A 15699-nucleotide genomic window follows, 5' to 3' on the forward strand; every position below is an offset into this window, starting at 1 on the left:
CTGAATAGTCTGGGACTATTTTCTCTGGACTATTGGAGACTGAAAAGTGACCTTATAGAGGTTTATAAAATCACAAGGGGCATGGATAGAGTGAACTGCCATGGCGATTTCCCTGGGAAGGGAAAGTCCAAAACAAGAGGGCACAGGTTCAAGGTGAGAAGGGAAAGATTTAAAAGGGACCTAAGGGGCAACTATTTTATGCAGAGTGTGATGCGTGTATGGAATGAACTGCCAGACGAAGTGATGGAGGCTGGTACAATTACAACATTTAAAAGGCATCTGGATGGGTACATGAATAGGAAGGGGTTATAGGGATATGGACCACATGCTGGCAAATGGGACTAAATTAATTTAGGTTATCTGGTTGGCATGGCTGAATTGGACCGAAGAGCCTGTTTCCATGCTGTACATCTCCCTGACTCTAAGTGAAGAGCCAAATAGCCTATTCCTGCTCCTAGATTCCATGTTTCAATGCAAGATGCCAGTAACTCATCAGGCTGCATGTACAACATCCAATAACGAGCAGAAATATCCTCCCATTAAGAAACACCTTCTATCCCAATCCCAAACACTTGAGGTCATCCAAAATTTAGATGCCTAATCCTAATATGCAACAAGTTCAATTCATCCATTATCCTTGATCTACACTTGCTTGGGGTCAAGCAATCTCTTGAGTTTGCACTTTGCATCCTTGTTTTCAAATCCCTCCATGACATTGCCCCTCCCATCTCTGTAATTTCCTCCAGTTTCATATTCTCCATAAAATCTGTGCTCCTTTAATTCTGGCTTTTTAAGCCTTCCTTCCCAATTTGAAGTGTATTTTTCATTTAATTTCAATTAGATTGAGATGCAAAAAAAAAATCAGAAGAAGATAAAGTGAAGAATAAACAGCAGTTAGACCTCTTTAACCATCTGCCTAAATATTGTCTTACTTAATTTGGAGTCAAATACCACTTCAGAATGCTCTTGTGAAGGACTTTGAGAAGGTTTATTACGTTATCCTTCCTTTCACTTGTCAAATACCCAGTAGCCAAGACTGTGGAGTTAGAAAGCCAGGGAGCAGGAGGGACTGTACATCAGTGAATGAGGCTCACATACAAATTAGATCAAATCATAATGCAAAGATGCAATCAGAAACAATGTTATTATAGAAGCACTTTAAAAGTTTTGATGCAAAGAGATAAAATAACAGCTTTCAAAATATTGCACAATGTGCACATAGTTCAGAATCCTGAAACAGAAGGGAGAGGGAGTAGTGACCTTGAACTAGAATGAAGGTATTATTGTATGTCATTGGTCACTCTTTACTATTCAGAAGAAATTAGCAATGCCAAGCAGCCCTGGTAGTTCACACAAACCAGCACAATAGTCTTGCCAAACAGCTTTAGCAACAAAAACATTAGATCCCTACAAGAGCATTGAGGACACTGAAGATAAAATAAAATGTGAATGCTGAAAGTCCTGTCAAGTTTTGGCTGTATCTGTGGAGAGACAAACAGAATTATTGTTTCATGTTGGTGACCTTCATCAGAACAGGGAGTGTTCAGATGTCTCATGGCAATTAGGAAGGTCTGTGATGGAGTTCAAAAGCTGGAAAGGATAAATGACAGCAGTGAGGATGTGTAAACGGACATGGAGAGTCACCACCAGTAGCTGCCATCCAAAACACATGGTTGCAGTTATGAACTCAATTTTGAACCCAGAAGGTTGTAAAATGCCTATCAAAAAGGTGAAGGTCCTATTGTTTGAGTTTATATTGAGCTTCACCTGACACTGTAGGAGATCGAGAACAGAGAGGTCAGATTGGATGTGGAGCAAAGAATTGAATGGAAATGCTGGAAGCTGGATTTGTACAGGAATTGCTACTCCTGTTGTTTTACCTCCCATCTTCTTATCAGCCAAAATATCCAAACACACCTTCCAAGTTGGACATCAATTTAGCTGTGCTTCTTTCAATTAACATCCTGTATCCATTGCTCGTGATGCAATCTATTCTTTACAGAGAACACCAAATGCAGACTGGGTAATTGGTTTGCAGTGAACGGTCATTCAGTTTAGAGGATGATCCTGAGCTTCCAGTAACCACTCATTTTAGTTCTCCCCTCTGAAATAACTCTCAGAAGGCCAGTGTCCCATCACCAAGTCACCCCTTATTTACACGTGCATAGTACATGACATTGACCAAGCTAGCTCAGAGCTGGTTCCTAGCACAGAATCTCTGGCACTCCAATTTATATCTGTCAGCCAGGACTCCCTGATTGGGCCAAGTTATCAGCCCCACTCAGGGAACTCAATTTAAGTTGTCTACCTGGCTGACCTCACTGCAATCACTACACCCTCCACTCGCCCTCTGACCCCTCTGGCCTTGGACTCCTCCATTGTTCTAATGAGGCTCATCATAAGCCCAGGAGCAGAACCTCATCATTCAATAAAGCAGCTTAAAGCCCAGCCTCAACAATGAGGTCCATCAGTTCAGATTGCAATCTCCATCATTTTTTTTGGATGGCAGTTGTTGGTCATGTTCTGTTAGTTTCCACTTACAACTTCTCTAGACATATCTCTGGTTCCTTTACTTGTTGCCCACCCATTCTATCACAGACATTTTTACTTGTCCAGTCTTTCCTTCCTTCTTCCCTCTTGTTGGCTGCAACTTACAAATTGTTAGATCTCTGAACATTCCCTATTCTGGTGAAGGGTTGCCACTTAAAACATCTGAATCCCCCGGGCCCAAAGAGGTGAGTCTCAGTTATATTTCACACTCTGAAAAATATTGACAAAGGTGGGTCATTAACACCCAGAAATGAAGGATAGTCAATGCAGCCTGTTAAAGGACAAACTTAAGGTAAATTCCCAAGCTCAGATAGATCTCCAAGTGAGCACAGAGCCCGGTAAGCACGTAGGTAGAGCCGCCTAGTGGTAGGACAAGGAATCATCAACACTACCCCTTACTCTATCCTCATCCCAAAACCATAAGGATGAGAAAACTGAATCCACAACTATAAGCCATCATGTGCAGGAGACCCCCCCATAATGATGGCCTACGTGCTACAGTCATTCTTCCTTTCTTTCTTACTTTATAAATTGCTTCAGTGACTGCCTACACGCTGAGGCACCCTCACCTTCCTTTACTGCATCAGCTGTGCTCACCATTCCCAGTGGGGTTACCAGGCATTCAGGGCTTTCTGATTGGGATTCTGACCTTGGAAATCCACTCACTGTGTTTAATTAGAAAGTTACAGAGGAAGCAGCCTGTTAAATGGGCTGCCTTCAGTATGATTGCTCTGCTATGTGACCCCAGAGAAACACTGACACCACACTTCAGCATCAGTACTTGATTCTGAAGGCAGAAACATTTTATAAATAGTCAGGTTCCACTTGTTATCTGTCTTTCTCTCAGCAGATACTGTCAGACCTGCTGAGTGCTTGCAGTATTTAATGTTTTTATTGATAGGAGATCCCTGTTAATTTGCAAAGTTAATCCTGTAAGCTTTTCAGCCAAACCCAAGTCACAAACCTCTTGGTTCAAGCATCATGTTATGCTGATAAATTTAGATCAGGAAATAAGTTAAAGCTATCAATACAACAGTACAGCAGGTGTACATTCAGCTCACTGTGTTGTGTTAGCTCTTTAACTAAAGCAATTTAGTCCAATTAAACATGTGTGTATGTGTATGTGTGTGTAGCTCTATTTGTATAAGTGTGTGAATATCTGTGTTTGTGGTGTGTTTGTTTGTGGGTGTATCCACGTGTGCATATATCTGTGTACATGTGCATCCCAGTCCATTTGTCTTTATCTGTGTCTGTATGTGTGTATTTACAAACAGATATCGGTCTAAGTGTCTGTGTCATCTGTGTCTATGTGTATCTGCATGGGTATACCTATCTGCATGTGAGTTTCTATGTATGTTTGTAAACTATCATGGATGTATATGCATATTTATCTGTTTGAATCTCATTTGTGTCTGCTCCCAGTGTGTTCATAATTTGTGTATACCCTGTATGTCTCATGATATCATGCAAATCCAGATGGTTGACGCTAATGCTCTGATAAAAAAAACAGCCTACTAATAATATGTTAAGCCATACACACCAAGCATGAAAACTTGGTAATGGTGATTACACCTAGAAATTAGAGGGTGCTGATGCCATAGAACCTTACCCCAGTAAAGAGCCAAATCCTTTAGGAGAGAAGGCACAGTGACAACTGGGAAAAGAAAGGAAAACAAAATAAAAAGTATTGAGGCATTAAGAAACAAAAAGAAAAAGTGAGATGTAAGAAATGAAAATATTAAAGCACAGAGAAGGAATTGAAGTATTCTAGAAGTACAGAATTATCAAAAAGAGAATTCACAGATATAAAACTACTAAAAGATGAACAAGATCAACACTTGATACTGAAATAGCAGTGATACAGAATAAACACTTTGCCCGAATCTTTATTCCCAAGTAAGAATGTAATGAAGAAAGTATACTGTCCATCCCAACTAACAACAGGCAGGTTCATCTAATTTTAAACAGTCACGGCCTCATGCTGATCAAACTGGGGCCGAGAAGTCAATGAGAAGCAGTGTTACATTGGTAATCACCCAAGAAAACCATCAGGATCGATGCTGCCCTGATTTCCTTCCTCACAATTTCTTGTTAAAGTCATAGATCAGGCCCCAATCGTGCCTTTGGAGACCTTTGCCTTCGCTCTCACTGACAAAACTAAACGCAGAAAACATCAATGCGGAAGAGATATTTCAACAGTTAAAACAACAAGAACAGCGACAGAACCATAGAATGGTTACACCATGCAAGGAGGCCAGATATTAGTCAAACTAGTCAAAATGAAGGATGACAAAATCCAGGTCCAGATAAATTATGGACTACATCAATGAATTAAGGACGTAATGTTAAATTGAAATTAAAACTTGGTCACACCCCAACAGGGAAGCATTGCGTAATTCTGGTTTCCATACTACAACATGGAAGCACTGGTACAGAAAATATTTATCAGGATATTATCAGAATTGAGGGATGCAATAATCAGGAATAATTAAACAAGCCTTTTGCTCCCTTGGAAAAGAGAGAGCAAAGTAAAATAAAATACCATGTATGCTGAGGGCTTTGATATGGTGAGAAATTGGGCTTGTTTATGACTGTATGCTGAGTGTTATGAGTACTATTAAGGCTCTGTGTGATGTGCACAGGCACTTCTGGAAGTGGATCATGCCGGATGCCATCCAGTAACACATTATTCAAATCATTGTTACGGTCCTGAAAATCACAACTTTAAGTGATGTGTGGCTTCCCATTGGAATCAATGTTAAAGTCAGAGTTAAGTTCTTCCATGCAGTGTTTGCTCAGAAGAAATTCCCAAATGGAATAAATAATAAGTTTTAAAATAAGTACATTTAAGGCTATGTAGGTACATGCACAAATACTATAAACAATTATTTTTAATCAACTTGCGCAGACATATTACAGTTTCCTGCTGAAGGGCTCCTGCCCGAAACATCGATCTTCCAGTTCCTTGGATGCTGCCTGACCTGCTGTGCTTTTCCTGCGCCACTCTAATCTTGACTCTGATCTCCAGCATCTGCAGTCCTCACTTTCGCCTATATTACTACACACCCCTGGAGTAGATGGGACTTGAACCACGTCCTCTTGGTCCAGAGGTAGGGACAGTACCACTGCAACATACAGGTCTCTCCTAATACTGTAAATGTTAAAAATACACTCACCTATAGCAGAACACTGCCATCAATAGCAGAGGATGCTCGGTTCTGCCCACAGACATTAATTGCAAGTTCAGAAAGACAGCAGGATAGAAATGGACGTTAAAGGTAAGAACAGAGGGCAGGGTGGCATTGAATGTGGGAGTGAAGAGGGATTTAAAGCAAGGGTAGTTACAGAAGGAAAGCTTGGAGGACTGAATCAGAGACCTGAAGCTTGGGGAGAATGTTTTGAAAGCAGGCAGGCCATAGAACAGGAAGTCTGACAAATAACGATAAACTGAGACTCACAATGTTACACAAATACACTCACTATTATTCATGATATTAAAGCAATACAACGTCAGCTGAGTCAACTGTAAATGGGTATGGTGATGCCATTAAGTTGAAGGCACATTGGGATGTGTACAGAGAGGCAGATCTTAACCTCATTGTGATTTGACATCTATGCATTATTACATTTCTGCAGCAGGAAGGACATCTACACAAGCAATATTTACAGGGATTATCAACTATCCTTAGGTCAGTTGCTGGTTGATGTTTATTCTCTGTCTGTTTGCTTTAGTTCTAGAAATGTTTGGTACTTTGTATAATTGTTTGATATCACAAGTGGTGTGGCAAGGTGCTGAGAGATTTTGAAGTATTCAAGGCTGCTTTCTGATCAAGTTAGTTGCTCTCATCATTGGTAGGCAATCTCCATGTCATAGAGTCATAGAGATGTACCGCACGGAAACAGACCCTTCGGTCATGTCTTAGACAATGAATACAGGCCAAAATGATCAGAGAGTAAAAGGGAGTAAGAGGACAGTAAAAATGACTCTCAGCAGAAGGCCCTATTAGTAGACACTAACAAGTCTTTTTAACATAAAAAGAAACAAAATTATTGGTTATTTACCTGCAATTTCCTGGTCAACTTGCCCTTGAATTTGAAGTGCACTGGAATTTAGCGATGTTCTCTGGCTCTGCAATGCAAGCCTGCTTTTTGCTGCAGGAAGTCTCGAGATTGCACCTAGACCTAATGGTGGCCTAAGAGTTTTGGGTAGCCTAGAAACAGCTGCATGAGTTGCAGGATTGAAGCACTCTTCCGGAACTGAAGCCACATTCTGTCCAGAAGTAAATTGACCAAGAGAGGGGGTATCCGTCTGAAAAATAAGCAAGATAAATATTTCATCACATAATTTTGAAGTAAATATGCTTATTAGTGCAGTTTGTACTGAGTGACATGTACATTGGACTATATCACTAAACAAAATGAACAGACTAACAAAATAACACCCCTGAAACAAACACACACACACACACAATAAACAAAACTATTCTTTAAAATAACATTTATGACAGAATATATTTTTACGTGAGGTGGCTTGATTTCATTGAATTTTACATTCATTTCAGTTTTACATCAACCAGTGTCTACTTTCACTTTTGAGTCGAGTGTCAGTTACGACTCAGTTGATACCACTTTGCTTCAGAGTCATAGGATTCTATGATAAAGTTCAACATCAGAAAGGAAAAAAAACAGCAAAACTTGGAAATAACGTAAATTGTTCCAAATTGTAAACCTGAAAATGGAACTCAGTTCAGACCTGACATGTTCATTTCTGAGTTGTTTTTTTAAACTATCCTGTCAGAGGTGTTGTCCTTGACAAAAGCGTAAAACTGAGGCCCCATCTGGCTCCTTCGGTGCACAGAAAAGGACAGTGCAAGTCACCAGAGTCCTCTGACTCACTAAAGAGAGAGAGGATTGGTGGTGAGTTTAACCTCAGGTGAGAAATAGGTTTGAGAAGGTGAATCATCATGGTGACTTCAGCTGGTACAGGACTGAACCTGTATTTTCAGCATCACTGTTCTTGCATCCGGCCAACTGAGCTAACCAACACCTAAAGAAGATGAGCATAGTCATCTCTTCTGTCATGGCCAATATTGATCTCTCAACAACATCAGAAACAAACAGAATTTCTGATCATTATCACATTGCTGTCTGTGGAAGTTTTGTATGGTTAAATTGGCTGTTGCGTATCCTACAATACAATAGTTCTTACATTTTAATTGTACTTCAGTGCATTTTCAGACATCCAGTGGTCATGAAGCACCTCATTGACGGTGGTCTTTTCTTTCTGATATTTAATCTTATAAATCTTACAGATTTCAGGTGGTGGGAAGCTAAAAATGCTCACGTACTAAGCCACCCTGGAGCTGACCAAATGTAAACCTGCTCAATGGAGCAGGCAGTAAGCGTCCTAAAGACCATCCCAAGTCTGATGTCTTCTCTTCTACACAAACATCAGGTCCAGAAGTAGCTTTGGTATTGGACTGAAATTTAACACAGCAGCATAAGCAGGGTGCCAGAGATACTGTCCTGGCAGACCTAAGGTGTGAAGGCATTTGAGATCAGTAGGTAAGCTTCTTACTGATTTTCTTTTCCTGCCCTTATGGGATCAGTTGCAGTAGGAATTCTCCTCTTGAACTCGCAAAAAAAAACCTGAAAACTTTCTCCTATTCCCGCAAAACCACCCCTCCAGATGGTATTCATCATCAATTCCACACTGCATGTTCCTGCTATAGAGGGAGTACAGTGAAGGTTTACTAAATCGATTCCTGGAATGGCAGAACTGATAGTATGAGGAGAAACTGAGTCAGTTAGGATTGTACTCACTGGTGTTTAGTAGAATGAAGGGGAAATCTCAGAGAAAACTATAAAATTCTAACAGGTTACATGCAGGAAAGAAGTGGTGGGGGAATCCAGAACCAGGGGGTCATTACTTGAGGATAAGGGGTAAACCTTTATGGGAGAAATTATGTCACCCAGTGAATGGTGAGACTTTGGAATTCACTACCACAAAAGGTGTTTAAGGCCAAGGTATTGTGTTCTCAAGAAAGAGGAAGCTATAGTTCTTGTACTTAAAGGGATAAGGGGTTAAGGATAAGGGGATAAGTGGTGGGGGGGGGGGGGGGGAAGGGAAGGATGGGATTTGGTATTGAGCTCAATGATCAGCCATGATCGTATTGAATGGTGAAGTAGGCTTGAGGGGCCAAAGGACCTACTCCTGCCCCTATGTTTCTATGCAGAACCATTCCTGTAACCACTCCTGTCATTTATCAGTTGTTACTGAGCAGCCTCCACATCATATGAATTTCCACCATGTTTCCCTCCACTTTCAGAAATTAACTGATGGAATTTAAAGGCGCTATAGTGTTAGCCTACCAGTTAAGATTCAGGCCATTCTTTCTGTTCAACAAGCAGGGTATCCAGACAAGAACTCTGCACCAACAACTCTGGCAGCTTTTCCCAAATATCATAGTTTAAACTTGGTCTTCTGCAGTTGATAACCATTCTGATGACTCAGTGATTTATGACTTATTGATTAGAAGCCATCACTATTTGGGTAATGAGTTAATTGATGTTTGGTCCTGACACTCCACATAAATCAGTATCATTCCTAGGGTACTTTGTAGTGTATTTTGCTGGTTACAGCAAGTGTTCTGATATTGATAAAACATTTCTCAGTCAGAGCAGACAACACTACATTTATCCATCAATATCAAAAGTAATGGCTGACAGCATTGGGAAAATAAACTGCAAATTTAAAAAGAAAAATTATGTATTGAAGCTTTTAGTAGTAGCAGAGCAGTGTTGTTCATGTTTTAACTACTCAAAATGTTTGGAAAGCCCTCACATAACGGCAAAGAACATTCTGCAAGTAACAGCCCCAGTTAGACAGAACATACATTGAACATACATTGTGTGAGCCTGTTGTCATGCTGGCCCATTTTTTGAGACAGATTTTCCATAATAAACTTACTTCTCCTCATTGGATCAATGATGTACACTCTAATTGTGCAATTAAGCTCTACAGTCTGGTCGTAAATACTCTCAACTCAATGAAGTGTTTCCTGAAATCTTTTGCTATCTGTCACTCTTTCCTCAGTAATCAAAACTTGCATATCCCAAATAATGGTGCAACAAAACTTAAAATAAAAAATATTTCTCAGTATGTGATTAATTTGGTAATTTGTTTTGTTTTAATATCCGCATTGCAGTTTTTTAACTTGAACGCTCCATCCCTCCTTCAAAATATGGAAATGGAATTGTTACTTCTGTTCAGAGCTGTGATACACCGAGTTGAATTTGGACCATCTGAACAGAAGTAGTACTCGTTTTAGGTAACACAACTGTTTAATGTATGAAAGCAATATGCATAATTCTTCAGGACTTTTAGGCGCCATGCAGATTATAGTAGCTGGTGCCTTTTCAAATTTGCTCTCCAACATCACAAGCTACTGAGTCACTGGGTCCTTTTAAATCTTAATTTCTTCTGACTTTTCTTCTTCTGCTCGAATTTGTTCCTCAAATTTCTCCAAATTTTGCTCTTTTGATTTTGAAATAAATTTCAAGGCATTCTGAATACTGGAGCTCTGATCAAAATTACTTTACCGGCTGTTTCACTGTCCCTTGCAGCTGTTCTTTGTGGAGTGCACTCATGACTGGCATCTTATTTCTGAGAATCGAGAACTACTTTGTTACTTTCTTGTCTTTCCTTTCTGCTCTTTCAACCATTTTCATAAAGATTTCCCCCCTTTTTTTTAAAAAAAACTTTACTTCTGGAGGTTTCTTCATTCCCAAAGGAGCTTGCACTAATCACACTCTGTCCACAATTTCTTTTCTCCTTCCCCCAGCTTGTTTAGTTCTTCTTACATCTCTTCCCAGCTGCTTAGTAAAGACATGTCTTTGGCATGCTGAACTCGCACACTGGTGATCCTCTGACAGATGCTATTGTCAACTTACAAGTTTCAAATTCTGAGTATCTATATATTTCTCAAAATGGCAATGCTCTTGAAGAGGTAAATTCAATATTCTTCAAAATTATTTTTTTCTTTTTTCCTCAGAGTCATATTAGTTCTGTCTACCTACCACTGATTGCCATGTCCTAGTTTCAGACACTAGTGCTACATACAAGTCATATTCTAGCTTGGGTAGATCGCTTTCATTAATTTTCTATTTTCTATGCTGAGGCAAGGGCCTGATTGTCAGTGGTAGAGGATGGACCACTCGAGTCAATACAGAAGAGATAATTGTCTTAAATAATGAGTGTTTATTACATAAAAACATGGAGCACAAGTATGCCATTTAGCCCTCAAGCCTGCTCTTGTATTTAATTAGATCATGGCAAAAATGAGGTTACAATCAGGTCAGTCCAGAGCAACATTTTACCCCCTTGTTTATCAAGAATCAATCTATTTCTGCCTCAAAAGTATTCAAACTCCCTGCTTCCATCACCTTTGAGGAAGAGAAATTGAAAGACTCACCTTTTTTTTAAAACACATTTGGCTCCAGTTCTAGCTCTAGGTTATCCCATAAAGGGAAACATGACACCTCAGGATCTTACACATTTCAATCAAATCACCTCGGACTCTTCAAAACTCCAGTGACTAACCTGTCCAACCTTCCCTCATAAGACAATTTAACGATTTAAGCTAGTTATCTGATAAAATATTTCTGAACTGTTCACTATGAATTTTCATCCTTTCTTAAATAAGGTGAAGAATCTTCAAAGAATCCTTAGATTATAGGAAAAGTCCCAGAGGCCTGGAAAACTGCCAGCATAACACACTTATCCAAAAGTGGAAGTGGACAAGAAAAAAGTTAACCATATACCAGTTAGCTTAATATCAGTTGTTGGGAAAATAGAGTCTATTATAAAGGATGCAATAGCAGAACTTTAAATAACATAAAACATGGCTTCATAAGGGAAAAACCAAGCCTGACAAAGTTATTACAGTTCTTTGTGGAGGTAACAAGCAAAGTAGATAAAGAGGAATCTGTAGATATAATGTATTTGGATTTCCAAAAGACATTCAATTAGGTACCATATAAAAAGCTACTTCATAAGACAAGAGCCCATGGTGCTGTGGATTGGCTAACTAATAGAAGGCAGAGAGTTGAGAAAATGGGGCATTTTCAAGATGTTGACCAGAAACTAGCAACTCAACACAGGGATAAATGCTGGGGGAACAATCATTTAAAATATATCTTAATGATTTGGATGAATAACATAAGAAATACTATTGCCAAGTTTGCAGATAACACAAAAATAAAGATGCAAAAGCAACTGGGAAGGATAACACAAAGAGTCTGCAGAGAAATACAGACGGATTAAGAAAGTGGGCAAAAATTTGGAAAGATTGAATCTAATGTGGGAGAATCTGAGGTTATTGGCAGGAAGAATAGAGGAGCTGAATAGGATTTAAATGGAGAATGGTGCAGAAAGCTACTGAACAGAGGGATCTGGGAGTCCTCATGCATAATTCACAATAAGCTAGTATCCGAATAATAGGGAAGGCAAATGTAATGCTGACCTTTATTTCAGAGGGAATGGTACCAAAGTTGGGGAATCTTGCTAAAACTATACACCACAGCTGGAATACCGTGAATGGTTTTGGTCACCTAATATAAGGAACGATATACTGCCATTGGCATTACTGTCTTATGAGGAAAGGTTGAGGGCTGTTCTCACTGAAGCATAGAAAAATGCTATGTTTTCAATATTGAAATATTCAAGGTTTTTAGAAAGTTTGACAAGGTAGACGCTGAGCATCTTGGACCAGAGGGCATGATTTTGAAATAAGGGTTCATCCAGTAAGAAAAGAGATGAGGAAGAATTTCTTCTCTCTGAGCATACTGAAAGTGTAGAACTCTTAACCTCAAAAAGCTCTAAAGGCTGGGATCGAGATTTTAAAATCAGTAAGGGAATCAGGATTTAAATAAAAACAAACAAGTTTAATTTAAAGTTAACTCAGAACTTTAGCTGTATTTTGTTAACCATTAGGAAAGAATCAAAACTGTCAGGCATTTTGTTTCATTTCTAATACATATACGGCAGACAGAAAAGAAAGCAAGAAAGACACAAATAGATAGAAGTTTCTTTCTTCATTTTAATTTGGTTTCTAATTTTTAAATAAAGTGATTATTGGCAGGAAATAATGCTTTGTTTAGAAATATAAATAGAAGGTGTTTTCAGGAAGAGGTAGGAAGAAGTGAAAGTGATGATTTAATGAGTTTCTGTCTGGTCTGCTGGCTATTTAGAGCAAAGCCAGATGAGAGGCCTCTTGTGCGGGATGTGAGAAAGATCAAACTGATGCAGTAAAGAGTGGTTCTCAGAATTTTGGAATAAGGAATTTTGATAGAAGCCTCTATAGCGTGTTAGACTTCAAAATTAAGCTCCCAACATTATGCCACAAATACAATTTCAGAGGAGTAGCCATTACTGTCTCAACCCAAATTCCTCCCCATCCTACAATAACTGTCTGTGACCTTTCTTACGTTGCCATTAAACCTGTCTGGCTGGCCCAGTAATGGCAAATACTAAATAAACCAATCAATTTGCACATGCTTTTGCTATACATCAGGGCTCCATTTTCCTTCTGTAAAGCGGTTACCAACGCTAACAGCAGATACTCAAAACACATGCACTCAAAATTGCAACTCAAATACTAATTTTATGCTGGAAATATAATTTGGTTATTAATGCTTTATATCTTAACAGTCATCCAGCCCAAGGGGTTGGACTTATGTGGACAAGAACTGCATTTCAATACGTGGCGCTACTTTACACAGCAATATCCGGGATCTTGTGTCAATTCAAGCTGTTATATCGGAAGCAAAGCAACTGATGTACTGGTAATGCCAGACTAACAACTGAGATGGATGCCAGTGAAAGAAATGCAGCCAAATCAAAGTGAGAAATCACAACTTCATACAGTACTTTGATTTTTGCATCCAATTTATACTCAGCTATCATAGATATTCTGAATTTTTACGAAGAGTGAGAAATGTTGCACTGTGCATCTGGGTCCTCTAGGATTTATTTTGAGATTCACAGATTGTGCCTGGTATTTTGACACAAAAGACGCTTTTATTCCATTAACCTGGGTTGAATTTAGCTCAAACCCACAATTGAAACACCATCATATCACCCAACTGTAGAGTTTTGAAAAGAAAAAAACCTGTACATCTGTAAGTCTGGAGAATGGACAGCAAATATTTGAATTATACAAATAGCATCTGAAAAAAAAAGTTTCGCTGTTTACTTTCCACATTTTCTGCCTTTATTTATGTTACTGTACTGTTAACACACTTTCCTTCAGTATTCATTTTAGACCATTTACAACATTAAGTGGCATATGAACTAATTTAAAGAGTGCTCAGAGAAAATTACAACAGCAGAATACTGTGGTACAAAAGAGCAACATCCCAAAGTATAATCCTTTGATGTATCAAATTGTTTGTCTGAGTTTTGATAAAAATTGAGGTTCAATTGGATAGCCCCTGAAGATTGGGTATAGATATTGGGGTGCATTATTACAGGTAAACCACATCTGTTCAATGTATCATATATGAAAAATGTTATCTGACATCATGAGATAAGCTCTACCCATCAGGACATAAAAGACTGTTTCTGGGAACAGATAACTGATTTTATATTTTCATTCGTGCATTACCAGAATGTTTCAATCTCAGGAATATACAATTGCTCATCTATAGTGCAGGGGCCAGAGGTACATTTCCTGTATCTACAGATCTACATCTTACACGCACAGGGTCAAAAGGCAGTAGGAGCCGATAACCATGGAGATCAGTGTCATTAGTCAAGCCCCAAGAATGCACTGTTGCAAGAAATTTAAGGACTGGTCAAGCTCAGTGAATTAAGTAAATTGTTATATTATTCCAACTGTACCAGCAGCCTCAGACACTGTCCAAATTATAACCATATCTCTCTGCACCATAACTCATCCCAACCCCCTTGAAAACTTACCTACCAGCAATCTTTAACATCTAGGACCCATGACTTGTATTTGTTGCTTATGGGTCTGAAAGGGTTAATCCTGAACTGCTATAATTACTATGATGATATCATACAAACTAGCACAACCTCAAACCCTGTTCATTACAAACAGTTTCAACAGCCAAACACTCTTCCCTCTTTATCACAAAAAGGTGATTCACAAATAAAAGCAGCAGGAGATAACCAGAGTTGGTCTGGCACACTTGAATATCTGACCTCTCCCATGAAGGTGTTGGCTGTATTTAAATGCCCAATGCCAACACACAGTGAGACCAACTGAACTAAAACCAAAGACGTTAAATCCTCACATCTACCTCTCCTCCTTACCCTGCACTCCACATTCTCTTCTGATTTTTTTTTTGTGCTTATTACTTACTAACATCTTCACCTCTGCAAAACCTTACCCTTTGAGGTTTTCTTTGTTCAGATAATCAAGAGGTGCATCACCAAGAGAACAAGGTAATGAAGACACAATTAATCATTTATAATCAGTACAAACACTAGAGTTCAACAAGTAGCTCAGATACTAATACTGACACCTATCTTAGCCAACAGATTAGAAGTAAGATCTGCTCATGGTGAGACTTTGGGCACTATAGACTGCAGCCAGGGCAGGGGACAGGATAGTGCAGCTGCCAGTAGCTGTCAATGGACAGGTGCTGTAGAGCCTGGGAGAACACTGGGTAGGAGCATTGGGACAGGCAAAAGCACACAGAAGACACATACTGACGGAACGTACACGATTGCCCATTGACTTCTCTAAGCAATATGGCATGATTTCATTTAAAACTAGAGTCTGGAATATTGATTTTATGCTTTTTTTTTATTCTTGTATTATGGCTCAGCCGACTAGTGACTGTCAGTGACAGAACAAAGAATGGGACTGATGGTGAATTGAGAATTGGGATTACAGGTACTGGCATCATAGTCAGATGAGTTCCTCACAGATAATGTGGGAATTAAGGGAGCATCTACATTGCCGCCTCCTCTTCCTCCCACTTCTCACATTCCTCCTCTCCATAATCCTGCTCCTCCATACCCATGGCATATCTGATTGAAAGAGCTAATGTCTCAGAATGGTAAAGTTATTTCCGGTTCAGGCCTGGAGGGAGCCAGACATCATTCATTACTCCAGTCTC

At 39.2% G+C, this 15699-nt stretch overlaps 1 protein-coding gene across 6 annotated transcripts in view; it reads right to left on the bottom strand.

Annotated features, from left to right (window-relative positions):
* Positions 1-15699, bottom strand: part of LOC140481308 (microtubule-associated tumor suppressor candidate 2-like) — a 452512-nt gene that overhangs the window by 269363 nt on the left and 167450 nt on the right. For all 6 annotated transcript variants that reach the window (XM_072577285.1, XM_072577280.1, XM_072577282.1 and 3 more), the window contains one exon: positions 6613-6859. In XM_072577285.1, coding sequence (XP_072433386.1) covers positions 6613-6859 — 247 coding nt within the window. The remainder of the gene's footprint in view (positions 1-6612; positions 6860-15699) is intronic.

The sequence above is a fragment of the Chiloscyllium punctatum genome, chromosome 9 (assembly GCF_047496795.1).
Source record: "Chiloscyllium punctatum isolate Juve2018m chromosome 9, sChiPun1.3, whole genome shotgun sequence".
Classification (NCBI taxonomy): Eukaryota; Metazoa; Chordata; class Chondrichthyes; order Orectolobiformes; family Hemiscylliidae; genus Chiloscyllium; species Chiloscyllium punctatum.